The 27,706-nt window shown below is 37.9% G+C and overlaps 1 protein-coding gene across 4 annotated transcripts in view; it reads left to right on the forward strand.

Annotated features, from left to right (window-relative positions):
* LOC106066638 (glycerophosphocholine phosphodiesterase GPCPD1-like) overlaps positions 1–27,706 on the forward strand; it is a 119,903-nt gene that overhangs the window by 90,265 nt on the left and 1,932 nt on the right. For 2 of the 4 annotated variants that reach the window (XM_056043333.1, XM_056043334.1), the window contains 4 exons: positions 6,998–7,150; positions 10,689–10,772; positions 17,993–18,085; positions 19,443–19,643. In XM_056043333.1, coding sequence (XP_055899308.1) covers positions 6,998–7,150; positions 10,689–10,772; positions 17,993–18,085; positions 19,443–19,643 — 531 coding nt within the window. Of the gene's footprint in view, positions 1–3,162; positions 3,272–6,997; positions 7,151–10,688; positions 10,773–17,992; positions 18,086–19,442; positions 19,644–27,706 lie in introns of all 4 variants that reach the window. The other 2 variants (XM_056043331.1, XM_056043332.1) reach the window with 2 other exon arrangements.

The following is a 27,706-nucleotide window of genomic DNA, read 5'->3' on the forward strand; positions in this document are numbered from 1 at the left end:
ATTAATTATAGCTTTTATATAGCGCTATTTTCATGCTTATAGCCTGCTCAGAGCGCTATGGTCCAATTTCTTTGTGGACCTATGGGGGTGGGGAGGGGCTATTTGGGAGAAGGTTTTTTCGCTAAGTAAACACAACTCTGCTCGAGTCGAACCTCGAGCCCCCTTCATAGGTAGCCAAGTTCCAGCGTACCTAGCCTCTCGACCACGCTTCCCTCTCTCTCTCTATATATATATATAACTTTTCATGGCTCAAGAGGTTGGACACGCAAGAAGAAGTAAAGGAAAGATCACTCTTTTATTTCTGCAGACTAGAGTTACCCCTCCCCCCCCCCCCAAAAAAAAAGAGGAGTTTGAGCCGCAAGAAGCTTCTTTCACCAGATTACACAATTACGGGTAATGCATAATGCTGTTTTTCTTTTATCGCGCGTAGGATTGACGTTTTGCATATCGAATGACAGATTTTATGAGTTTTCAAAAGATTTTAATAATGTCCGGAGATGTCCAGCACTTTTTCGTATATTTTGAAATTTCAGGACATTTCATGGAGCTCCTGGTTTTATTGAATAATTGACACCTAGAATTAGCGCGCGTCCTTTGAAAGTGCGGGGCCCACTGCGGTCGCATAGGTTGCATTGGCCTAAGGCCGGCCCTGCAAAATAACGGCGTATATGCTACTACTAGCCTGATATGAACCGCGGCCTAAAAATAAAATAATCTTATATAAGTAAAAGTAATGCATGAATGTAAAATGTGAGAAACATTTAGCTGTAGCCTCTATGGGATATTCCTGGCATGTTAATGAGTAACTCCAAGGAATAGTAAACTGAGAGCTCAACAAATTTAAAATTTAAAATGATATGAAATAAAGTAAGCCCGCGTGGAATTAAAGATTTGTTATTAGTACACACATTTTAAGGTTAATTTTATTAAATGTATTGTATGCTCATGTGTAAAATGAAAAAAAAAATCTTTACGAAGATTAGATCTTAGAATTAGATCTACCCTTGGGGAATCGAAAGATTGCGAGATGTGCTCATTTGATTTGTAAGACTGCGCTGCGCATACTGGCGATATTACGAATGGAGCTCTTAAAATGTAAGTCAAGTATTGTCAAGATAGCTATTCGAACTACATCTAATAAAGTCTTGTCACGTACTTGTTTGAGACTCACTGTGACATGTAATGATTTCATAGTCATCTAACTTTCTCGTGCCTTTAGCACGGAAAAATCTATTGGTCTGTGACTGGCCATGAGGTGAAAACCTCAGTTATTTGTTGAGCTCCTGTAGAGTAAGGAGACAAGTAGTTCTCACTGCTGTAATAATGATACAAGTAGTTGATTCAGCAATGGAATGTTAATTGTGTACTTAGTCTATTTCATTTTGGACGTATGTGAAACATAATATGTATTTCTTCATGGCGGGATTTGCCAGTTTTATGTGTAGCTTATTGTATGTACACTAAACGAAATGTCTGAGACTTTGAGATTGATATCATTATTTGTTGTGCTGTGTTGAGAGAGGTGAAAAGTCATCCACCAGCTCAAGGGAATCAAAATATGTTTTAACTGCTTTATTATACAACATTAAATGTCCTTTAACAAGCATAAGAAGTGACATTTACAAGTCTATTGCTGTCATAGAGTTGGGCAGCTTTTTTTTAGGGGCCTCAGCTTGTGGTTAGGTTATTTTACATATGATAGGTTTACCGTTAGTATCCAAGGAACATATTTGCGGTTACATTTACAAAAAAACGATCTTTTATTGGCAATTTCGACCCAATATGTTTTTTAAAGCTGATATTTAAATGTCTGAAATAAAAAAATTATAATTCCTTCTGCTGTAAGCACTTATTAATACATTTTTGGTGCGTAACTTTGTTCCTGACAAAACAAGAATCAATGTAAAAAATAATAATCAATCAATTAGTCACAAACTAGTGGTAATTAATTATTTTGTTTGTGTCACGATCATCAATGGTGTTGATGTCACACTCTAAGATGGTGTTACTGTCGCGATCAGACTTGAACTATATTGCACCATCAATGATCGTGATTGCCGAGGATCTTGAAATGATCTTTCGATAAGATGATCATATAGAAGTAGACAGATCTATGCTGATAATACGATCATACAGAATGATGCCAATTGATAAGAGGATCATCTAGGTCTAGGAGTTACAACTTGACAAATATGATCTAATTACGATCTAAATTCAATGAAGAAACTTCTCTTCGTTCAAAAACAATTACTTTAATTAATAACTTGAAAACACTATTCACAAATAGTTACAATGCTTAAATGTACTTGAATAACTGATCTATTCAGTAATATATCTGAGTCTTGATACGAATAAATTATATATTCTTAACTACATACAAGTTAGATCTTATCTCTACAAATCTATACAAACGACTTTAGTACATCTTTACACTAACACATTCCGTACAAGACTGGCTGGAAGCTACACGCTTCATCCGGGCTTTAGAGCGTCATCACGTGATCAACAACCTTCTCTTGCAAAACCAACCAATAAATGCAGCCCTACATAATAATTAACATTTTGAAACCAATGAAATTCATTTCGAAAATGAAAGTAATACAAGGCTGGTTTTACCCGAGGTAGTTGACCTTGCCGGCAGACCTTGGCCAAATATCGATACTGTGTACGTGACAGTTTGGTATCGAACAAGGCAAAGAAATTGTACTTGATAGATGTGGTGGTACAAGTTGAACTAGTTCCCCTGAGGAGGAGCCCGCAGTTCAAGTCGTACAACTGTTTTGTATGCATTTCAAAAGCGATCACGGCAACATTGACAGAGATACTCTTTTCACCCCCTTCCTTTTTGTTCCCCAACTAGTCGAAAAAATGACAGGATCATAGCGCACTGAGAAAGCTATTAAGCTAAAAGCATGAAATTACGCTTAACAAAAACAATTGGTAAAAATATTTATAATCGCACATATTTATTATTCTTAGTCTAGATCTATTACAAATTTACTGACATTACTGATCCAAACTAATTAACACAATTACACTCAATATAAACGTAGATTTTTTTATTTTTATGTCCATCTTGATACATTATTTTGTCTAATTACATTATGTTTCAGACTCTTAAAAAAACTGTTATAAAATAAAAAAAATAAAATCCTGTTTCAGATACAAAGAGATAGCTTATGTTTCAACAAATACAATCTTTTCCTTGCTTGTGGCTGCCAACAAACATGTACATTATCTTCATTTCGAAGTGCAACTCACCAAAGAAAAGGTAGTGAAGTTCACTGATCTCACTTCTGCAATTGTTTCTGCCACTAGCCTTGAGTTTCTTTTTTTTTTTTTTTAATCGCTACCCTCAGCTCTACGAATTTTTTGGGGTCGCTACCCTGACCGCACGAATTTTGTTTCAGACAATACCTTGACCGCACGAATTTTGTTTCAGACAATACCCTGACCGCACGAATTTTGTTTCAGACAATACCCTGACCGCACGAATTTTTATTTTGGTCGCTACCCACACGTCCCGAAATGTTTTTCGGTCGCTACCCACTACACTCACCTCACTATTCCTTTTTCGGTCGCTACGCTCACCGCGCGATTTTTTCTTTTGGTTGCCTCCAGCACCACATGCATTGTTTCACCTTTAAATGCTTTTCGTAGTCGGAAATGAAATCGAAGATCTCATTGCAACAGAGAGAGCAGTGGTCGAGGCCACTAGCGGACCTTTGGAGGGAGGGGGGGGGGTAAATAACGCTATGTATATGTATATATACTAACCATATATTGCTCGCGGGTCTAAATTTGCATGTCACTGATATAGATGTAGTGTATTATAAACAATTGAACAAAAAAAAATGTTTAAATGAAGCGAATGCGTGAATATAATAATGTCATCCTGCGTATGCGTGACCTTTCGGTAGTGTCTTATGTAAGAAGTATTTATGTAAAAAGGCTTTTGAAACATACATTTGAAGGTTAATTTTATTAATGATTGGACTATATTTTTTATGTTCGTGTGTTAAAGTTAAAATATATTTTTGCGGAGAGTAGATCTATCGTCTTAGAATTAGATATAGATCTAGATATAACCTTCGAGACATTTCCTTCATATTGTTTTATGGCTACTTTACATCTGTTACTTTTCCAGTCAGTTTTCAATGGACATTTATACCAAGTTTTTTCAAGATTGGTCAAAGTGTTTAGATTTCTATTCGGGACAAACATACACATGCCTAGGTATAGATTAAGTAGCGGCACATAATGTGGAGGGCGTCCACCCAACTCTTATGGGTTACCTGACATTAATTGGCGAAAAGTAAGGCGGTTGAGCGTTGTGCTGGTCAAATGACACCCTCATTAACCTTAGCTCACAGTAACAGGTGACCAGATCTTTGGAGGGGGGGGGGCGATTTTTTTCCAAACCCTAACCCTAACGCCCAGTAAACCTTAACCCTATGCATAAACGTGCGTACAGCATATATATATATATATATATATATATATATATATATATTTCTATTGCAAGCTTGGGGGTCTGGGGGAGCTCTGTAAGCTTACCCAGTGTGGTTCGGGGCGAAGCCCCGACGCTTAAAGCGTTTTCTTGAATTCTTCACTGCAAAAACGCATTCTCCTGAAATTTCATCATTGAGGTTCGGGGCGAAGCCCCGACGCCATCAGCGTTTTCTGACATTCTTCATTGGAGTAACGCATTCTCCTGACATCTACAGCTTATCATTCATCAGTGAGGTTCGGGGCGAGGCCCCGACGCCAAAAGCGTTTCATCACTGAAGAAGCGCATTCTCCTGACCTAAAGCTCATTATTTATCGTTTTATAAAGGACCTTTTGAATAATGTTGAAAAATATTCTAATATGAATTTATAGGCCCTTAATACATTGCAAATAAAACCGATTTGTTCCTTTAAAAGATAAGATAACCCACATATTTAGATTACGGCTTTGAGGATCGCCGCCGAAAAAAAAAAATTCTAAAAAATATTCAATAAAATTCAAGCATACATTTTGAGTTATAGTCCCAAATTTATTTAACGAGAGAAATATTAGATTGAGTAAAGGTTGGAAAAGGGCGACTAGAAAAAGATTATCTGGGTTTAGAACTCATCTCAATCGTGACTCTTTTAGTGAAAAATTTCGTTTGAATTCTAACTTTTCCAAAGCAAAGTCTTACTTAAAATAACTATGATAAATTCATGTGAAATTACATAAACTCTGCCTGGAAAGTGAAGGGGCGGTAGAGTGAAAATGATTAAACCTCGCTCCTTTTTATAATTTCTGCTAATGATTGCATTTGGCATTAAGAATAGGGGTGGGGCGAATCGATATAAGAATTTAATTTATAGCATATATGAATTATATTAGTGACAGATTTTTTTTTTAAACGAAAAGAAAAAAGTATTGGTTTGTCCGATGGGGGGGGGGGAAGATGATTGCATGTATCACCCCTCCCACCTGGTACAACCCTTTTTTCATTTTATATTTACTAATAAAAAAAATTGAGATTAGAATTAGTGCGACATAATATACAATGGGTTCAAATAGCAATACGTAGTTTATATTATATAGATATTCAACTAATTTTGTTCACATACTATGATTTCTCCATAAAAGTAGGACCGCCCCCCCCCTCCCATTCAGAGGGCTAGAATGGGAAGGGCAGCAGAAGTAATCATCCCCCACCTCACCGATTCGGCTAAGATACCAGAAGTGTAGCGACATAATATAAAAATTATATTGTAATTCAACTAAATTTGTTAACAAACTATGATTTCTAAATAAAAGTAGGACCGCCCCCCCCACTCAAAGGGTTTGGGTTGGAAGGGCAGTAGATATATTCGCCCCCCATCCCACCCAATCGGCTAACAGGGGAAAGACATAATATAAAGATAGGTTAAAATATCAATAACAAGTTTTTATCATATAGATATTTAATTGATTCTGTTAGCAAGCTGTGATTTCTACAAATAAATTGGACCGCCCCCCCTACTCGAAAATTTAGGGGGGGAGGGGCGGATTGATGCCATCACCCCCTCCCGACCCCGAAATAATCTAAAAATAGGTTGAATTATAAATAATTAGGATATATTATTAACATAAGTAATAAATTCGTATACAAATTATGTGAACTCTATACTAAAATTCGGCCCCCCCCTCCTTTGTGCACATAGTGCTATATTTGCCCTGCAGTTCATGCAATAATATGAAAACCTACTTATTGTTGTTTTAAATTATGTCCAACTTATATGCATACTTAATAGATTTTTTCTCTTAAAAAAAAGTAAACATTATTTTTGGGTAAATGTAGTAGTTAGTAAGACAGAACTTACATAACGTAGCAATAAAAATGTTAAAAAGATATATTTTTGAACAAAAAGTCTAAAACCATTTGCATAAGTGTGTTCTTTGTATGGTAAATAGTCATCCTCCCGTCTTTGTTACTATTAATAGTGAATAGTTGTAAAAAGTGGTATATTTTTATGAAAAAACTGCTTGCATAAGTGATTTAAAAAATTAGATTTTTCGCTTTTAGAAAAGAAAAAAGTAGCTGTTAGCATCACACGTTTGAATGGTCTAAAATATTATGATGTCGGATTTTCACTATCTTTTCTAGTTTACATGATCTAAATGGGACGGACGGACGGACAGACATTTCACACAAAACTAATAGCGTCTTTTCCTCTTTCGGGGACCGCTAACAACTCTTCAGATTGATAGTCTTTACCCGACCGTTCATTTTTGTAATTACAAAAATATTCCCAGAATGACTTCGGGTTTATATCCTTCGTTAAGAAATTATTTCACCGAGCGCGGCTCGGTCACCTGGTACTCTATATATAGATACATGGGTACGTGTACGTGTGTGTGTGTGTGTGCAAAGAAATTCACCCCACCTCCCGCAAAAAACAAACTTGAATAAAAGTTCTAGCCACGCCCATGAATAATGTATAAACTATATTAATGACGCAATTTCTTTTCTGATAGATTCCAGTTGTATTTAACGACTTCATTGTTCATGTGACATTTTTGAATGGAAACAATGAACCTGAGTTTTATAAAGCGAATGTACGGGATTTGACAGTGGACCAACTACGTCATCTTCAAGTCACAAAGTTGTCTCCAGATTCCACTGTGCAGGTAGAGTATCACCCTTTAATAGTGATTACATAGAGTAGAGTCAGGATTGCAATCAATGAAATAACAAAACCAACAAGTCCAGAGTGTGTCAAAACAGAGCTACTAACAGAGCTACTAACACTGCACATTTTAGAACAGCTCAAAACCTTTTTGACATTTCTATTTTGACATTCAAACTTACGGGGATAGGACTAGCTAAAAGTCTACTCGCGCATATTACACGCATATACGTATAGCCCGCACACACATAGAGCTTTCACAAAGTACAAAATAAATAAAGCAAAGTAGTAGAGCCCGCACCTTTATATAGCCCGCATCTTTATATAGCCCGCATGTACAAAGCGTGACTTGTCGTAAACTTGTCACAATTAATGACTAGTATATTAAAGATTGTCTGTCACATCGGTACTATTGATGTTCATGAGGTGTCATACACCTTTCCACTTGACATTTCACAACCACACAGGGAACTAATAGGAAGCATAAAGACCCACAGGTATGTCCATAGTTTCCGTTATGCTAAGTTTAGGAGCAGAATAAATGTTGTAAACCTCACACCATCGATACCCCTCCCCCCCCCCAATTGCCAGTCGTGTGTTAAAAAAAATAAATATATATATAGGTAAACTCGTATTACCGCGGGTAATATGCACGAAAACACGGAATCCTGTATATATTTCTCATTTACCATTGAGCTATGTATCGAAAGCTATTCATTAACTGCATTACGATTTGCTTGACATTTCTCACACATTTTACCTCTTAGGTGCTCGCTTAGACACGGTTTTGACAGATTAGTAGCCGGACCGCTGCTATTTGCCAAAAAAACACAAGCTTTGGTTTAAAGTTTAAACCTTATCATTTTATTTTCGTTTTTTCACAAAAGATCGCATTATGTATTTAAGTATAAAGAAAAATATAAAAATCTTTTTTTATATATATTTTAAATATCTTGAGCTACAAAGGGAAAGTAATCCTTGAAGTATTTTGAGCGAGACAAGGCCTAAATTGTGCCGATGTGCCAATAACCCAAAATATCAAATATCAAAACTAAATCTACCAATAATGTAGTTATTTCCCTTATTCGCTATCAAAATAATTAAAAACCAATAATTAGTTGACCAATTGAGTATTTTCGTTTATTGATTTATGTTTTGTTAGGTACAATCATGGGCGTAAGGGGGGGGGGGGTTGGGGGGACCGCCCCACCCCCGAAAACAAAATATACATATGTTGGTAAGGATGAATGTGTGTGTGTGTACATAATTAATCTCTATTACATTCTGACCCTTCATTCTTTTGGAAGACGTTTATTGTGCCCTAGATTACGTTCTTCCTGGAGTTAGTGAAAAAATTGTAGATTCCTCGCCCTTCCCAGCAAGGGGTCTAGGGGAGCGCTGAGAGCGGAGCTCCGCCGCCAATCACTATTTCTGGTATTGAAAGCCAACTAAATGCATATTCTGAGGTACCTACAGTGCATTATTTTGCTATTAAAAAGTTTTATTTCAAAAACCTAATGTGCTATTTTTACTGACTTAGACCCTCCCGCACCGTTCGACGCATTTGCTGGCAAGCTGTTTCCACAAAAATCTGTCTCTGGCAATGTCTGAAGCCTCTTCCCACCTGCTCTAAAGACCTCCCTGAAAGTGTGGCGCCAAGTTGTACTAGGATGTCATCGCAACTCTTATTATGCGTAATTCATTTTGTCGGAGAACATGTCTCGCAAACCTCATGCGACGCTCTGTCACAACCTTACTAAGGGGTCGACTCCCATTTCGGCATAGGATTTCCTTGATTTAGACCCGATATCTATAACTGACTCCTAAAATCCGTCTTAGCCATCTTTGTTGAGCCACATTTAGTGCTTGTCAATTTCATTGCACTTTATTAATGAAGCCCAGCCACTGGTAGACATGTGTAACGTCTCTTGACTACGATCTTGGAATTAGGTGACTATTTTGCTTTAAATGTTATATCGAAAAGGGAAGTTTTATCGTCAAAATCATCTGTTGGGGGGTTTTAAACTAAAATATATCTGGAATTGTTTGTTTTTTTAAATTCAAAACCACATCATAGAATTTGGTGACTGTAGTTTGCTTTAGAAATAATATTGAAGAGAGAAGCTTTCAACCTTAAAACGCTCAGTAGGGGGATATTTTAAACTCAAAACTACCTCGAGGGGTTTTAAACTTTTAAAAAAGCCATCTGGAGGAGAGGGGTTGAAACTCAAAACCCCCATTGGCTTGGCTACGCTCAAAGAATTTTAGTGTGTAATTTGCTTTTTTTTATATTGAAGAGGTCTTTTTTTTTACATTAAACTCCTCTGAAGGGAAATTTAAACTCAAAACACCCAATCGGGTTGGCTACGCTCATAGCATTTTGATTGCGAAATTTATTTATTTTTTTGAAGATTTATTTTTTAGCTTCAAACCCCGCTGGCGGAGGGTTTAAACTAAAAAACCCTATGGCTATGCTCATATCATTTTGAGTGCGTAATTTGCTTTTTTATATTGAAGAGGGGTTTATCGTAAATTTTGAAGAGGGGTTTATCGTAAATTTTGAAGAGGGGTTTAAAATCATAATCTTCCTTAAATGTGCTCATGGAATTTTTGGATTGTCGTTTACATTTTTTTTTGTTTTATAAAAGAGGGGGATTTAAATGCAAAACCCCCTGGTTGGGGGTTTTAAACTCATAACCACCTGGTAGTGGGTTTCAAACTCAAAACCCCTTGGTAGGGGGTTTCAAACTCAAAACCCCCTTGGCTGTGCTAGGGTAAGTGATGTTTAGTATTAAAATTTCACCTAAAATAAACTAAATTAAAGCAAAAGATCAGTCACTAAACTCCGACACCCCGCCCTGCGGGGGGGATTTCATTTCGGGGGGGGGGGGTTGAACCCCAACCCCCCCCCTGGCTACGCCCATGGGTACAATACATAATTGTTTAAATTATCAACTTGATCGGAGAATGCGTGGGGAAAGAACAACGTTGACAATTATTTTAGCCTTGAAAAATGTTTGCGTAGGACAAACTGGTGTTGTTGTTGTTACGGGCTGTTACGGGCTGTAAGGCATGGGGAAGAACAGATTAGTAAAAACTAAAATTCATGAGCTAAAGGCTTGTGTGTGGGTGGAGGGCGTTCATAAAGCGGGTTATTTTATCTCAAGTCAAAAGTTTACGTCAGAGAACATAACGGTGCGCTGGTTAAAAAAAACAAGGGGATGGTTCCAGAGAGAGAAAATGAGAGCGATGTAAAATGGTCCAAAAAGTATGTTAGCAGGATGGTTAAAATCTGGCCAGTTTATTGGAATTTCAAAAAAAGAAAAGAAAAGAAGGGGATGTTTCGGTCATACTAAACAATATAAAGAATATGGAGAAATCAACCACGTTGCCGGTGTGTAATGCTAGTGTAATATAGGGGCCTGTCAGTTGTTCTTCTATTGAGTTTCAGTCTAGGCCTACGTCTTATTTTATATGTGATCATTTCAATCTTAAATGTGGTCCTTTAATCGTATTGTTTTTATAATTACTTTTTACAGAGACTAATAATTTTTGCCCTCGCACAACGAAATTGTCTTGGGTCTGAAATGGAAGTAAAGAATTATTCAAAACTTACAAACGAAGTAGACACTTGTATCGATTTGGTGTTAATGTTATAGCAATATTTGGTGTTAATGTTATAGCAATATTTGGTGTTAATGTTATAGCAATATTTGGTGTTAATGTTATAGCAATATTTGGTGTTAATGTTATAGCAATATTTGGTGTTAATGTTATAGCAATATTTGGTGTTAATGTTATAGCAATATTTGGTGTTAATGTTATAGCAATATTTGGTGTTAATGTTATAGCAATATTTGGTGTTAATGTTATAGCAATATTTGGTGTTAATGTTATAGCAATATTTGGTGTTAATGTTATAGCAATATTTGGTGTTAATGTTATAGCAATATTTGGTATTAATGTTATAGCAATATTTGGTGTTAATGTTATAGCAATATTTGGTGTTAATGTTATAGCAATATTTGGTGTTAATGTTGAACGAACTAAGAAAACGAATTACTGCCTGCTTCATCATTTAAATGTATAGGCTAATAACCTAGAGCTAGAGTAAATCTTAAATGTCATTGCAATTCCTCCAATTACGTGGTCGAGAGTCTAAGTGTGCTGGAACTCGACTTGGCTTGGCAACCTATGAAGGGGGCTCGAGGTTCGACACCCGACTCGGGCAGAGTTGTGTTTATTGAGCGCCTAAAGGCAGCACGGTAAAACCTTCTCCTAGATACCCCCCCCACACACACACACACTGATCCACAACTGACCAAAGCGCTCTGAGCATGCTATAAGCATGAAAGTAGCGCTATATAAAAGCCATAATTTATTTATTAGCTTTGAAATTTTTCGTGGATCCTGGGTGGAAGCTGGACACTGGATTGATTCGGAACCGTTCTAACGATTTTCCCTTGAAATTTGACAGCTTATCTTTATCTTTGGGGAAAAAAATAGCCACCTAACTGATCACACGGTGAAAACTCTAGTTTTACTGGTATAATTTTAAAATAATATAAACATACTACAATTAAATTTGACTAGAACACAGCTAAGCGGGAATTTCCGCACAAGACTCGAATGTTTCTTTCTATTTAGTAAGAATTGAATAAATAAAAAGGCGTACAAGATTTTTTCGAGCACCATCTTATGTAGAAATAATAAGCTGGAAGACTAGAAGAGCTTGATTCTGTAGTAGTGTAGTAATGCAGCACTACAAGAAATACATCGAATGAAAAATAATGGAGCCCTAAAAGACTAAGAGATAAGTGAAGGTGAACTCAGAGTATGCCATTTTTACACTTCTGATGGAAGAGAAAAAAACAGTGCCACTGTGACATTTGGCTTCTTCTCCAAGAGAAGGAGATTGGGAAGGGTATCAACGTATGGAACTTGAAGATATGGAAACAACCCCTATCCCGCAGGTGTCTCCTAACCGTCTGAAAATGAAATCGATGGCTACTCCTAACCTATACCTACACCAAGGAGACATTGAACTGCATGAGGAAGTAAGTGCAGGCGTGAAGTCTTCAGCTCCCATGGTCACCAATTCAAAGCAACGGCAGCACTGGTCTCTCAGATCCTGGTCAACATAGAGTCATGTGTGCTATGTTTTATTTAGAGAGAAGGTCAGGTCTTTGTATTAGAGAGAGGAGAGTTTTTCTTACAGAGAGTGAATATGAAGGTTCTAGGTTGGAGGTGGTAGTAATTTTCTATGTGACTACTGTTGTTTTTGGATTTATCTGAAGATAGACCTTGTTTCTTATGTACATACGTCCTGAGTATTTAAGTAATACAACTTGATTGATCTGTATGCAAGAGTTAGTACCTTTTTTTATGTACATACGTTCATGGAAGAGACGACGTGTCTTAATAAGGGAACTGCTGTTCGCAGACGATGCGGCACGCACGCATATCTCATTCACAAGAAGGATTGCAAAGGCTTATAAATGCTTTGGGACCTGCTTGTCAAGAGTTTAGCCTTACAATAAGTCTCCCCAAGACCGAAATCTTGGCACAAGACGTCGCAGAAATACCAGCGATTCATATTGGAAATCCCACGCTTACTGTGTTGCAGGAATTCACCTACTTAAGATCAACATTCGCAACCTAGATTTAGACACTGAGCTGACAAAAGAATAGGAAAAGCTTCTGCAGCAATGGCAAAACTCTCCAAGCGCGTCTATGAAAATTCCTGTGTTGTGAGCATTCTTCTTTATGGTAGTGAGAAACATATATATATATATATACATGTTTTGTAAACAATTAAACGAAATAATAATGTTATAATTAAAGCGAATGCGGATTGCGTGAATGTAAAAATGGTATGAATGGGGCTCTAAAAATAGCTAATCGACTTAAATGCATTTTTTTCAAATAAAAACATTTGCTTGTGGGCCATGAATAGACTTAATTTTGTATGTTCATGTGTTAAAGTATAAAGTAGATCTTGAGTTAGACATAGATCTAGATCTAGATTCTAGACTAATCTATAGTTAAATATTGGCTGGATAGAATTCATTCCGTGCGTGCGCATGCGTGACCTTTTTAATTAGAAGTACGCGAATGAGTGAAACTATTACAATATATATCAACACGGCTTCGCAGCTTTAGCGAACGAATGTATGAAAAATGCTTTGGAAAAACAAATTTGAATGTTAATTTGAATAAAATATGAAATGAACGGACTAAAATTAGTATGTTAAAGTATAAAACTATATTTGCGAAGAGAAGTTCTATCATCTTAGAGTTGAATTAGAGTTTTAGACCTAGGAATAGAGAGGTGTGTAACATTTCGCATTTCGGTCTTGTCTAATGAAAGAATGTACGTCAGGAATTCTAAATTCGCAGATATAAGGAACGCATTTATGTAAAAATGCTTTTGAAACACAAATTAGGAGGTTAATTTTATTAAATAATGAAATCAATAGACTATATTTATTATGTTCATGTGTCAAAGTAAAATCTATCTGCGCAAAGTGTAGTTTTAAAAATTAGATCTAGATCTAGATCCTTTCGATCTTTTCTCATGTAAACATGCTAAGATCTATGAAGTTATAATGCTTTCATAGAGTTGGTCAACTTTTTTTTTAGGGTCTTCAGTTTGTTTTAGGGTTACAATACATACACTAAGGTCTAAGTTAGTACCCAAGGAACATTTTTGCCAAGTTTTATCAACATTGGTCAAACGGTTTTGATTTCTATTCAGGACATACATACATACGCCTTACATTCTACTGTATAGTATATATATATATATATATATATATATATATATATATATACATATATATATATATATATATATACGGCGTAACCGCACCTTTTTGAAAAAAGTATTACTTTTCTTGTATTTTAACGTATATTATTAATTTTAAGTATTTTAAAAGTTAGGCAATCAACTACTGAGTACCGGCACCTAATCACTAAGTACCGCATGTATTTTTTTTTTACAAAACAAGCACTGTATATATATAGGCCTATATATATATATATATATATATATATATATATATATATATATATATATATATATATATATATATATATATATATATATATATATATATATATATATATATATATATATAATATATATATATATATATATATATATAATAAAAAAAAGACTTCGAGTCTTCGAGGCCCAAGATAAATGAGGAATGCAGTATTTACGGTGACGTCATCGGCAGTGGATTTTCTTTTGGTCTCAAATGTGTATCTTGCGGTCTTTGTGAGTGATCTCCAGCTGTCTCGTTCTGAGGCTGCATGCAACCAGGAGTTCTCTTCTATGTCAGCTTCTATGTCTGATGGGCAAGAAATACATAGAATGAAAAATAATGAAGCCCCACAGACTACGAGATAAGTGGTGAGTATGCCATTTGAGTATGTTTTGTAATTTGGATTCACCTTATTCAATTTGTATTTTATATGTGCATTATGTGTATTTCTCACTGTCATAAGTAAGAAACATAACCATTTCATGTGTACATATCATATTTATATATTGCATTAGCCTATGTCCACAATATTATTGCTACGTTGCTCAATTGATCATTGACGCAACCTTGTATATATTTGTACATCTTATTTTATTTCTTTTATCTTAGCTGATCGTCTTGATCAGTGATGCCCAAAATACGGCCCGCCGAAACGTCAGCACAAAGCGTAGAAAATCTTCCCCTTTCCAAAAAAAAAAAAAGGGATGAAAATGTATCTTTCCCTATGTTTGGGCAGTAACACTTTCATAGATAGATTGGTACCATGACCTTTTAAATTTAAATTTGAAATCTTCCTGGAAAAGTGAACGACCTTTACTTTTTTTCGGAACATGATAGTGAGTCAACATATTTGTTTGATAAGATACTGTGGATGTTTTTAAAAACAAAAACATACTATGAAACAGGCATATCTTGAACCGCTTAACTCTTGGTATTTATGGTATTAACAGCAATTTTGAAATAATAGAGGAGTTAATAGCTATGAGAAGGATGCATGGGACCATTACGCAAAGACCTGCTCAAAAAGGTTTCAACCATCATGAAGGATATTTTTCTTGGGAGAAATTTATGGGAGTGACTAATGATGGCGCCAGAAGTATGGTTGGATTCCACTGTGGACTGGAAGCAACAGTTATTAGAAAAGTGGTCGAGTCAGAAGGAGCCGGGTGTCTGCAGCTTCATTGCTTTATTCACCAACTAGCACCTCTGTGACAAGGGTTTGAATCTGGAGCATATGATGAGGTACTAAATCGTGTCGTTGTTTTTTGAAACATGAATGTCAATATTTAAGACAGAGCATTCAAAGCAAGTATCTCAACTGAACTACCCCTCAAGGTTGTGGGATTTGGCTATTTTATGAGACATCACGTCACATCTAAATGAACTCAATATCAAATTACATGTGGATTTCTCTTAGCATGTCTTATGCTGACATAAGCGCTTTCGAATGACACTGCAGCTCTTCGTTCAGCATGGGTGCACCTTGTCACATTCTAGCCCGTACCACTCTACACAAATAGAAACAGCTTATTGTGTCTATCCCCCCCCCCCCCCAAAAAAAAAAATAAAATAAAAAAAAAAAAGATCTTATTTCTGTGGCTAATGAAGGATTATTCACTGAAAGATTTATGGATTTTCAATTTTTTTGAAAAACCATTAGCGGCCGATGTGTAAATAGCCCTGACATACATCTAACTGGAACTGATTGACTTACAAAGCCAGACATCCCTTCTTGATAAATTTCTAACCATGCAGACAATTGATTTCTACTCCGTGTTGCCTGCAGAAACTTCTCTAAATCCCCCGAAACAAGAGTTAAGGATGGTCACCTTGTTTACAAGCACAAATTTTTTCAGTGATGAAACAGGCGAAACCAATATTAAATCCTCGTATCACGGTCGGGAGTCTGGATTCAGTTCTCTTGACTTTGTGGCTCATCTATGCAGCCGTATATTCAGAAGTATGGTTTCGAATAAAATGCTAACATGTATTTAATGTGTGAATAATTACATAAAAATGATTTCAAGTCTTTTTTTTTTAATCATTTTAGTAGTGTTGAAAATTAAAATGGCCCGCGAATCGAATTAGGTTGGGCATCACTGGTCTTGATGATCTTTCTAACGCATTAAGACTGCGTTTAGGATTAGATTAGTAAATTATATCCCCTTGTCCATTTTGCTTAGTCAAGAGTTGTGTCCTTTGAACGGGCACACTCTACATTCCATTGTTCGTGGCCGACGTCATGGTCCATTGTTCTTGTTTATGTTTACCCCCACCCCCAATTTTATTGTGATCATTCCCCTTGTATTAATCTGATCTCATTGATCTGGATTGTTTGTAAGTGTTAATTGAACTAAGTGATTCTCTGATTAAAGGCTTATGCCCGAGGAGAACACATTGCCCTTTTATATTTTGAATATATTTAACTCGGTGTTTTATTTCAGCCTGATTGCGACTGGAGACACCGACTGGTGTCTGTTACGTGAACTTCCTTCCTGTTGCAGAATCCCCACACTTCATGTTTTATGCGGAATTCATTCCTATTGCTGAATCCCCATACTTCCTGCTTCGTGGAATTACAGTCTGCTACAGGATCCGAATCCTGTTCCTGTTCAGCCCAACCGTGGCTGGAGTGTAGGAAGAAACCTTGGCATCAGCAAACACTGAGTTCTAAGTTCTACACCTGAAGTCAATTCTCAGCACCCGCAGCCTGCCTAATCATCGTTGATTTTACTCCACCCCCGCTGTGTCACTTTCACTTTGAGGACACACACAATAGCGGCCGGGCTATTTCTGATCCAACTTCAGTAGTTCAGCTGGAGCTGGCACCTCACAAGCTGATGCTCATGCTAGCAGACTAAAACAGTCTATAGCACCAATGCAGATGGATAAGCTTCTGAGACATTGACCGAATTAAGGAACCTTAGAGCTAAGTCATTTGAACAGTTGGGCATTTACACGTTTATACAGTCAGCAGTCGATAGGATGATTTATCTTTCCTTATAGATAAGTTATTTTAGGAAATATAATTATACTCCTCCTCTTGGAATCACTCCCCCTTTTATCTGTATTTACAATAAACATTTTTATCTTGATAACTAAAGGGATTCTTTTCTCTATTGTATGCTACCTTTGTGTTCTGTTTCCGATCTGTAACGCACGCTAGTCTATGGTGGCGTTAGAAACCCCTAGACCTAACGTCACCAGAACTGGTTTGATCACTAACTCCAGATTCTGCCCCGTCTCAAGACGAAACCAAAGCCAGTGACTCGTCAGGGCGCATCCATTGTCTTCCGCGATAGAATGAGCTTTATACGTTTTGAGTAATAAATTAATACAACATGATTGATTCTATGCAAGAGTTGATTCCTTTGTTTCTTATGTACATACGTTCTGAGTTGTATAGTGATATAACGTTATTGAAAGAGTTACTTTCTTTGTTCACTAAAGAAAGTGTGTTGTGAGACTAGATTATCTCACAGATGTTCTTGTCTTCCTGTCGACAAAAGACAGAACTAGGGCTCGGAATGGCTCGCCAGCTGTCCAACCCCTAGACAACGAGCCTGCACAACCACCCTAGTAGAAAACTTATATAGAAGCTGTTCTGTAGCATGTAGCACAACAACAATCATGTCAAATATGTACGTATCTATTTGTTCACACTAGTTTCACAATTGATAGCCATTTGCTATGTTGTCACTTTGCCTATCTGAGTGGAATACAGCAAAAGATCAAAGATCTTCTCTATAAGATGAGGAATACATCATGACACAGGTTCTCTTGTATTGTTTCAGGCCAATGTCACAACGAATCATGAGTTAATTCCCTTCCCGACACTTGCAACATGCCTAGCAACTCTAAGAAAAGATGTAGGCCTTATAATACAAGTAGGTCAATGTATACAATTTTCTATTGAAGTACTGCGATTATGTTCTTATGAAGTGCTACCATTTGTATTTACTTATTTAACTACGTGACTATGAAGCATTTTTAAACATTTAAAAGCAAATGACATTATGGCAATAGTAACCTAACATGTATGTCAGTACCTCAATGAGAGTAGACATTAGAATTGTCAACAAGCCAGATGAAAAAGCTGAATTGAGAAATCGGTGAATCTGTTTTAATACAAAGTAATGATTCTAGACGTTAATTTAATGACATAACACCTAGGCTTAGCAGATAATACGTGAAAGATTTATCGATTTATGTAATAGGCTTGTCTTCGAGTCCAATGATTAGTGAGGAATGCAGTATTTCTCGTGGCTGTGCAGCCCCAGCTGTGACCTACATAATTTGCCACATCCATGGCAAGCATAACCATTGTCCGCAGTTGGTCGATTTAGATTTTCTTTTCGCCATCTGCGTCTGTCCTCGGCAGCGGATTTTCTTTTGGTCTCCAATGTGTATCCCGCGGCCTTTGTGAGTGACCTGCAGCTGTCCGTTCTGAGGCCTCATGCAACCAGGTGCTCGCTTCTATGTCAGCTAAGGCAAGTTCGCGCCTAAGCTGGTCTTTGAAGCGTTTCCGTGGGGCACCTCTGTTACGTCGACCACCTTTTAGCTCACCAAAAAAAGACTGCCTTTGGCATACGTTCGTCTCCCATATGGGATACTTGCCCTGCCGAGCGCTACTGTCGGACAATAAGAAACGGGAATTTCCGCACAGGACTCGAATGTTCTTTCTATTTAGTAAGAATATATATATATATATTTATAAAGGTTCCGCAAGCTAGTCATTGCCGTAAATGGTGATGGATATAAGCGCTCCTCTATCTATAAAATGCTTGCAAATGACATGCGTCTCAAATACCCTTTAAAAACCAGTCCAAATCAAGGTCCCTGGAAATGTTTTCTTCGCAGATAGGAGAAATGGCGAAGGCGAGTAACTTGCGACTGCCTAATCCAGCAAGCTTCGGGCATCAAGGGCTCGTTAGCCATGGCTGGCTACTTACCTAAGAGTAGGAAAACTCTTAATCCAAGCCTCTGCTGTCTTGCAGCTATACCCAAACATTGGAAAGGCTTCGGGAGTCAACCCTGAGGAAAAATCAGGAGGCCGTGACCCTTATGCATTTTGCGGCACACAGTGCTACACCCTGGCATAACTTACGACGCCGCTGACCCCAAACTGTATCGGCACTAGCTGTTCTGTTTCTAGAGGGGGGAACTGCTGTATGGGCGACATCGTTTCGACTATAGATAATGGCCAGGCATTCATCTCATCTAACAAACGTTCTTATTTTGTAGGTGAAATATCCTCAAGTAGATATTAATGGCAAGTCAGAAGTAGCAAACTATTTCACTGAAGACACAGTGGTGGACTCGATTATTTCTATTGTCATGGATGGCTATGAGCAGCGCAAAATTATTTTTACATCCACTGAAGCGGATATATGTGTATTACTACAAAAAAAACAGAATCGATTTCCAGTTTTATTCAAATCACATGTGAGTTGGTTTAATTGATCTTTGTAAAAACATTGTCTAAAACTAATATATTTTTTGCACTGCAATAAAACGGCTGTCGTGTTAATGCCGCCACCTCTAACATACGCAATAGCCAGTAAATTCTACTACCTGTTACCCCCATACACTCCAGTGAATGCTACCATCTCCTTTATTTCCCTTCCCTACACACACCTCCCAACAAAAAACAAAACAACATACAATTCTGATTGTTCTCAATTATGTATAGAAATATTTGATAGACTGTATGGACTGGAACCCTCCATCCCTTTTTTGTTAAACTGCGCTTGTAACGCCTCCCCATAGAAACTTTACCTAATGTTCATTTCAGCTTAACCCCCACCTCCCTTTCTGTTCGAAAGGGACATCACTTTTCTGATTTAATAACACCCCACCCAAAAAAAAGGCATTTAGAATCTAATAGGCCCTCATATTTAATCTGAAAATTCTTTGAATTCTAGATCCATTACCTAGTCTTACAAAGAACACTGCTTTAGATTGTATCATGCTACATACTTTAGATCTCATACTCTAATCACGTGTATCATGCTACAGACTTTATACTCTAGTCACGTGTATGATGATACAGACATTATACTCCAGTAATGTGTATCATGCTACAGACTTTATACTCCAGTCACGTGTATCATGCTACAGACTTTATACTCCAGTCACGTGTATCGTGCTACAGACTTTATACTCCAGTCACGTGTATCATACTCCAGTCACGTCTATCATGCTACAGACTTTATATCTCATAATCCAGTCACGTGTGTCATGCTACAGACTTTATACTCCAGTCACGTGTGTCATGCTACAGACTTTATATCTCATACTCCAGTCACGTGTATCATCCTAAAGACATTATACTCCAGCCACGTGTATCATGCTAGAGACTTTATATCTCATACTCCAGTCACGTGTATCATGCTACAGACTTTATATCTCATACTCCAGTCACGTGTATCATGCTACAGACTTTATATCTCATACTCCAGTCACGTGTATAATGCTACAGACTTTATATCTCATACTCCAATCACGTGTATCATCCTACAGACATTATACTCCAGTCACGTTCGTCATGCTACAGACTTTATACTCTAGTCACGTGTATCATGCTACAGACTTTATACTCCAGTCACGTGTATCATGATACAGACTTTATACTCCAGTCACGTGTATCATGCTACAGACTTTATACTCCAGTCACGTGTATCATGCTACAGACTTTATATCTCTTACTCCAGTCTTGTGTGTCATGCTGCAGACTTTATACTCCAGTCACGTGTCATGCTACAGACTTTATATCTCATACTCCAGTCACGTGTATCATCCTACAGACATTATACTCCAGCCACGTGTATCATGCTACAGACTTTTTATCTCATACTCCAATCACGTGTATCATGCTACAGACTTTATATCTCATACTCCAGTCACGTGTATCATGCTACAGACTTTATATCTCATACTCCAGTTACGTGTATCATGCTACAGACTTTATATCTCCTACTCCAGTCACGTGTATAATGCTCCAGACTTTATATCTCATACTCCAGTCACGTGTATCATGCTACAGACTTTATACTCCAGTCACGTGTGTCATACTTTACACTTTATACTCCAGTCACGTGTATCATGCTACATACTTTATACTCCAGTCACGTGTATCTTGCTACAGACCTTATACTCCAGTCACGTGTGTCATACTATACACTTTACACTCCAGTTACGTGTATCATACTACAGACTTTATACTCCAGTCACGTGTATCATGCTACATACTTTATACTCCAGTCACGTGTATCATGCTACAGACTTTATACTCCAGTCACGCGTGTCATGCTACAGACTTTTTACTCCATTCACGTGTGTCATTCTACAGACTTTATACTCCAGTCACGTGTATCATGCTACATACTTTATACTCCGGTCACGTGTATCATGCTACAGACGTTATGCTCCGGTCACGTGTATCATGCTACAGACTTTATACTCCAGTCACATGTGTCATACTACAGACTTTATACTCCAGTTACGTGTATCATACTACAGACTTTATACTCCAGTCACGTGTATCATGCTACATACGTTATACTCCGGTCACGTGTATCATGCTACAGACTTTATACTCCAGTCACGTGTGTCATACTAGACTTTATACTCCAGTCACGTGTATCATGCTACATACTTTATACTCCAGTCACGCGTGTCATACTACATACTTTATACTCCAGTCACGTGTATCATGCTACATACTTTATACTGCGGTCACGTGTATCATGCTATAGACGTTATACTCCAGTCACGTGTATCATGCTACAGACTTTATACTCCAGTCACGTGTGTCATACTACAGACTTTATACTCCAGTTACGTGTATCATGCTACATACTTTATACTCCGGTCACGTGTATCTTGCTACAGACGTTATACTCCAGTCACGTGTATCATGCTACAGACTTTATACTCTAGTCACGTGTATGATGATACAGACATTATACTCCAGTAATGTGTATCATGCTACAGACTTTATACTCCAGTCACGTGTATCATGCTACAGACTTTATACTCCAGTCACGTGTATCGTGCTACAGACTTTATACTCCAGTCACGTGTATCATACTCCAGTCACGTCTATCATGCTACAGACTTTATATCTCATAATCCAGTCACGTGTGTCATGCTACAGACTTTATACTCCAGTCACGTGTGTCATGCTACAGACTTTATATCTCATACTCCAGTCACGTGTATCATCCTAAAGACATTATACTCCAGCCACGTGTATCATGCTAGAGACTTTATATCTCATACTCCAGTCACGTGTATCATGCTACAGACTTTATATCTCATACTCCAGTCACGTGTATCATGCTACAGACTTTATATCTCATACTCCAGTCACGTGTATAATGCTACAGACTTTATATCTCATACTCCAATCACGTGTATCATCCTACAGACATTATACTCCAGTCACGTTCGTCATGCTACAGACTTTATACTCTAGTCACGTGTATCATGCTACAGACTTTATACTCCAGTCACGTGTATCATGATACAGACTTTATACTCCAGTCACGTGTATCATGCTACAGACTTTATACTCCAGTCACGTGTATCATGCTACAGACTTTATATCTCTTACTCCAGTCTTGTGTGTCATGCTGCAGACTTTATACTCCAGTCACGTGTCATGCTACAGACTTTATATCTCATACTCCAGTCACGTGTATCATCCTACAGACATTATACTCCAGCCACGTGTATCATGCTACAGACTTTTTATCTCATACTCCAATCACGTGTATCATGCTACAGACTTTATATCTCATACTCCAGTCACGTGTATCATGCTACAGACTTTATATCTCATACTCCAGTTACGTGTATCATGCTACAGACTTTATATCTCCTACTCCAGTCACGTGTATAATGCTCCAGACTTTATATCTCATACTCCAGTCACGTGTATCATGCTACAGACTTTATACTCCAGTCACGTGTGTCATACTTTACACTTTATACTCCAGTCACGTGTATCATGCTACATACTTTATACTCCAGTCACGTGTATCTTGCTACAGACCTTATACTCCAGTCACGTGTGTCATACTATACACTTTACACTCCAGTTACGTGTATCATACTACAGACTTTATACTCCAGTCACGTGTATCATGCTACATACTTTATACTCCAGTCACGTGTATCATGCTACAGACTTTATACTCCAGTCACGCGTGTCATGCTACAGACTTTTTACTCCATTCACGTGTGTCATTCTACAGACTTTATACTCCAGTCACGTGTATCATGCTACATACTTTATACTCCGGTCACGTGTATCATGCTACAGACGTTATGCTCCGGTCACGTGTATCATGCTACAGACTTTATACTCCAGTCACATGTGTCATACTACAGACTTTATACTCCAGTTACGTGTATCATACTACAGACTTTATACTCCAGTCACGTGTATCATGCTACATACGTTATACTCCGGTCACGTGTATCATGCTACAGACTTTATACTCCAGTCACGTGTGTCATACTAGACTTTATACTCCAGTCACGTGTATCATGCTACATACTTTATACTCCAGTCACGCGTGTCATACTACATACTTTATACTCCAGTCACGTGTATCATGCTACATACTTTATACTGCGGTCACGTGTATCATGCTATAGACGTTATACTCCAGTCACGTGTATCATGCTACAGACTTTATACTCCAGTCACGTGTGTCATACTACAGACTTTATACTCCAGTTACGTGTATCATGCTACATACTTTATACTCCGGTCACGTGTATCTTGCTACAGACGTTATACTCCAGTCACGTGTATCATGCTACAGACTTTATACTCCAGTCACGTGTGTCATACTAGACTTTATACTCCAGTCACGTGTATCATGCTACATACTTTATACTCCGGTCACGTGTATCTTGCTACAGACGTTATACTCCAGTCACGTGTATCATGCTACAGACTTTATACTCCAGTCACGTGTGTCATACTAGACTTTATACTCCAGTCACGTGTATCATGCTACATACTTTATACTCCAGTCACGCGTGTCATCCTACATACTTTATACTCCAGTCACGTGTGTCATGCTACAGACTTTATACTCCAGTCACGTGTATCATGCTACATACGTTATACTCCGGTCACGTGTATCATGCTACAGACTTTATACTCCAGTCACGTGTGTCATACTAGACTTTATACTCCAGTCACGTGTATCATGCTACATACTTTATACTCCAGTCACGCGTGTCATACTACATACTTTATACTCCAGTCACGTGTATCATGCTACATACTTTATACTGCGGTCACGTGTATCATGCTATAGACGTTATACTCCAGTCACGTGTATCATGCTACAGACTTTATACTCCAGTCACGTGTGTCATACTAGACTTTATACTCCAGTCACGTGTATCATGCTACATACGTTATACTCCGGTCACGTGTATCATGCTACATACTTTATACTCCAGTCACGCGTGTCATCCTACATACTTTATACTCCAGTCACGTGTATCATGCTACATACGTTATACTCCAGTCTTGTGTGTCATGCTGCAGACTTTATACTCCAGTCACGTGTCATGCTACAGACTTTATATCTCATACTCCAGTCACGTGTATCATCCTACAGACATTATACTCCAGCCACGTGTATCATGCTACAGACTTTTTATCTCATACTCCAATCACGTGTATCATGCTACAGACTTTATATCTCATACTCCAGTCACGTGTATCATGCTACAGACTTTATATCTCATACTCCAGTTACGTGTATCATGCTACAGACTTTATATCTCCTACTCCAGTCACGTGTTTAATGCTCCAGACTTTATATCTCATACTCCAGTCACGTGTATCATGCTACAGACTTTATACTCCAGTCACGTGTGTCATACTTTACACTTTATACTCCAGTCACGTGTATCATGCTACATACTTTATACTCCAGTCACGTGTATCTTGCTACAGACTTTATACTCCAGTCACGTGTGTCATACTATACACTTTACACTCCAGTTACGTGTATCATACTACAGACTTTATACTCCAGTCACGTGTATCATGCTACATACTTTATACTCCAGTCACGTGTATCATGCTACAGACTTTATACTCCAGTCACGCGTGTCATGCTACAGACTTTTTACTCCATTCACGTGTGTCATTCTACAGACTTTATACTCCAGTCACGTGTATCATGCTACATACTTTATACTCCGGTCACGTGTATCATGCTACAGACGTTATACTCCGGTCACGTGTATCATGCTACAGACTTTATACTCCAGTCACATGTGTCATACTACAGACTTTATACTCCAGTTACGTGTATCATACTACAGACTTTATACTCCAGTCACGTGTATCATGCTACATACGTTATACTCCGGTCACGTGTATCATGCTACAGACTTTATACTCCAGTCACGTGTGTCATACTAGACTTTATACTCCAGTCACGTGTATCATGCTACATACTTTATACTCCAGTCACGCGTGTCATACTACATACTTTATACTCCAGTCACGTGTATCATGCTACATACTTTATACTGCGGTCACGTGTATCATGCTATAGACGTTATACTCCAGTCACGTGTATCATGCTACAGACTTTATACTCCAGTCACGTGTGTCATACTACAGACTTTATACTCCAGTTACGTGTATCATGCTACATACTTTATACTCCGGTCACGTGTATCTTGCTACAGACGTTATACTCCAGTCACGTGTATCATGCTACAGACTTTATACTCCAGTCACGTGTGTCATACTAGACTTTATACTCCAGTCACGTGTATCATGCTACATACTTTATACTCCGGTCACGTGTATCTTGCTACAGACGTTATACTCCAGTCACGTGTATCATGCTACAGACTTTATACTCCAGTCACGTGTGTCATACTAGACTTTATACTCCAGTCACGTGTATCATGCTACATACTTTATACTCCAGTCACGCGTGTCATCCTACATACTTTATACTCCAGTCACGTGTGTCATGCTACAGACTTTATACTCCAGTCACGTGTATCATGCTACATACGTTATACTCCGGTCACGTGTATCATGCTACAGACTTTATACTCCAGTCACGTGTGTCATACTAGACTTTATACTCCAGTCACGTGTATCATGCTACATACTTTATACTCCAGTCACGCGTGTCATACTACATACTTTATACTCCAGTCACGTGTATCATGCTACATACTTTATACTGCGGTCACGTGTATCATGCTATAGACGTTATACTCCAGTCACGTGTATCATGCTACAGACTTTATACTCCAGTCACGTGTGTCATACTAGACTTTATACTCCAGTCACGTGTATCATGCTACATACTTTATACTCCAGTCACGCGTGTCATCCTACTTACTTTATACTCCAGTCACGTGTATCATGCTACATACGTTATACTCCGGTCACGTGTATCATGCTACAGACTTTATACTCCAGTCACGTGTGTCATACTAGACTTTATACTCCAGTCACGTGTATCATGCTACATACTTTATACTCCAGTCACGCGTGTCATACTACATACTTTATACTCCAGTCACGTGTATCATGCTACATACTTTATACTGCGGTCACGTGTATCATGCTATAGACGTTATACTCCAGTCACGTGTATCATGCTACAGACTTTATACTCCAGTCACGTGTGTCATACTACAGACTTTATACTCCAGTTACGTGTATCATGCTACATACTTTATACTCCGGTCACGTGTATCTTGCTACAGACGTTATACTCCAGTCACGTGTATCATGCTACAGACTTTATACTCCAGTCACGTGTGTCATACTAGACTTTATACTCCAGTCACGTGTATCATGCTACATACTTTATACTCCGGTCACGTGTATCTTGCTACAGACGTTATACTCCAGTCACGTGTATCATGCTACAGACTTTATACTCCAGTCACGTGTGTCATACTAGACTTTATACTCCAGTCACGTGTATCATGCTACATACTTTATACTCCAGTCACGCGTGTCATCCTACATACTTTATACTCCAGTCACGTGTGTCATGCTACAGACTTTATACTCCAGTCACGTGTATCATGCTACAGAGTTTATACTCCAGTCACGTGTATACAGATTTTCATAGCACCCGCTCTATTTTTAGGTGTAAATTAGTAAATTAAACCATTTTATAACTTATAACAGATTTCTCGCGGCCAAATGATTTACCTGATAATGCAATACCCGTAATTGTGGAATCTAGTGAATGAAGCTTTTCGCGCCTCAAACAAATGAAGAATTACTTGAGGTCAAAAATTCTCGTAGAAAGATTGAAAAATTTGGTAATTCTTGCTATTGAGAGTGATCTATGTAGGAAATACAATTTTTATGATATACTGTATAACTTCGCTACACGCAAGGCTCGTAAAGTAATTCTGTACGTAATAAAGAATGAATAAAATGCAAAGACAAATGTATTTTCTAATACCGGCTCTTATAT

This window comes from Biomphalaria glabrata, chromosome 10 (assembly GCF_947242115.1).
Source record: "Biomphalaria glabrata chromosome 10, xgBioGlab47.1, whole genome shotgun sequence".
Classification (NCBI taxonomy): Eukaryota; Metazoa; Mollusca; class Gastropoda; family Planorbidae; genus Biomphalaria; species Biomphalaria glabrata.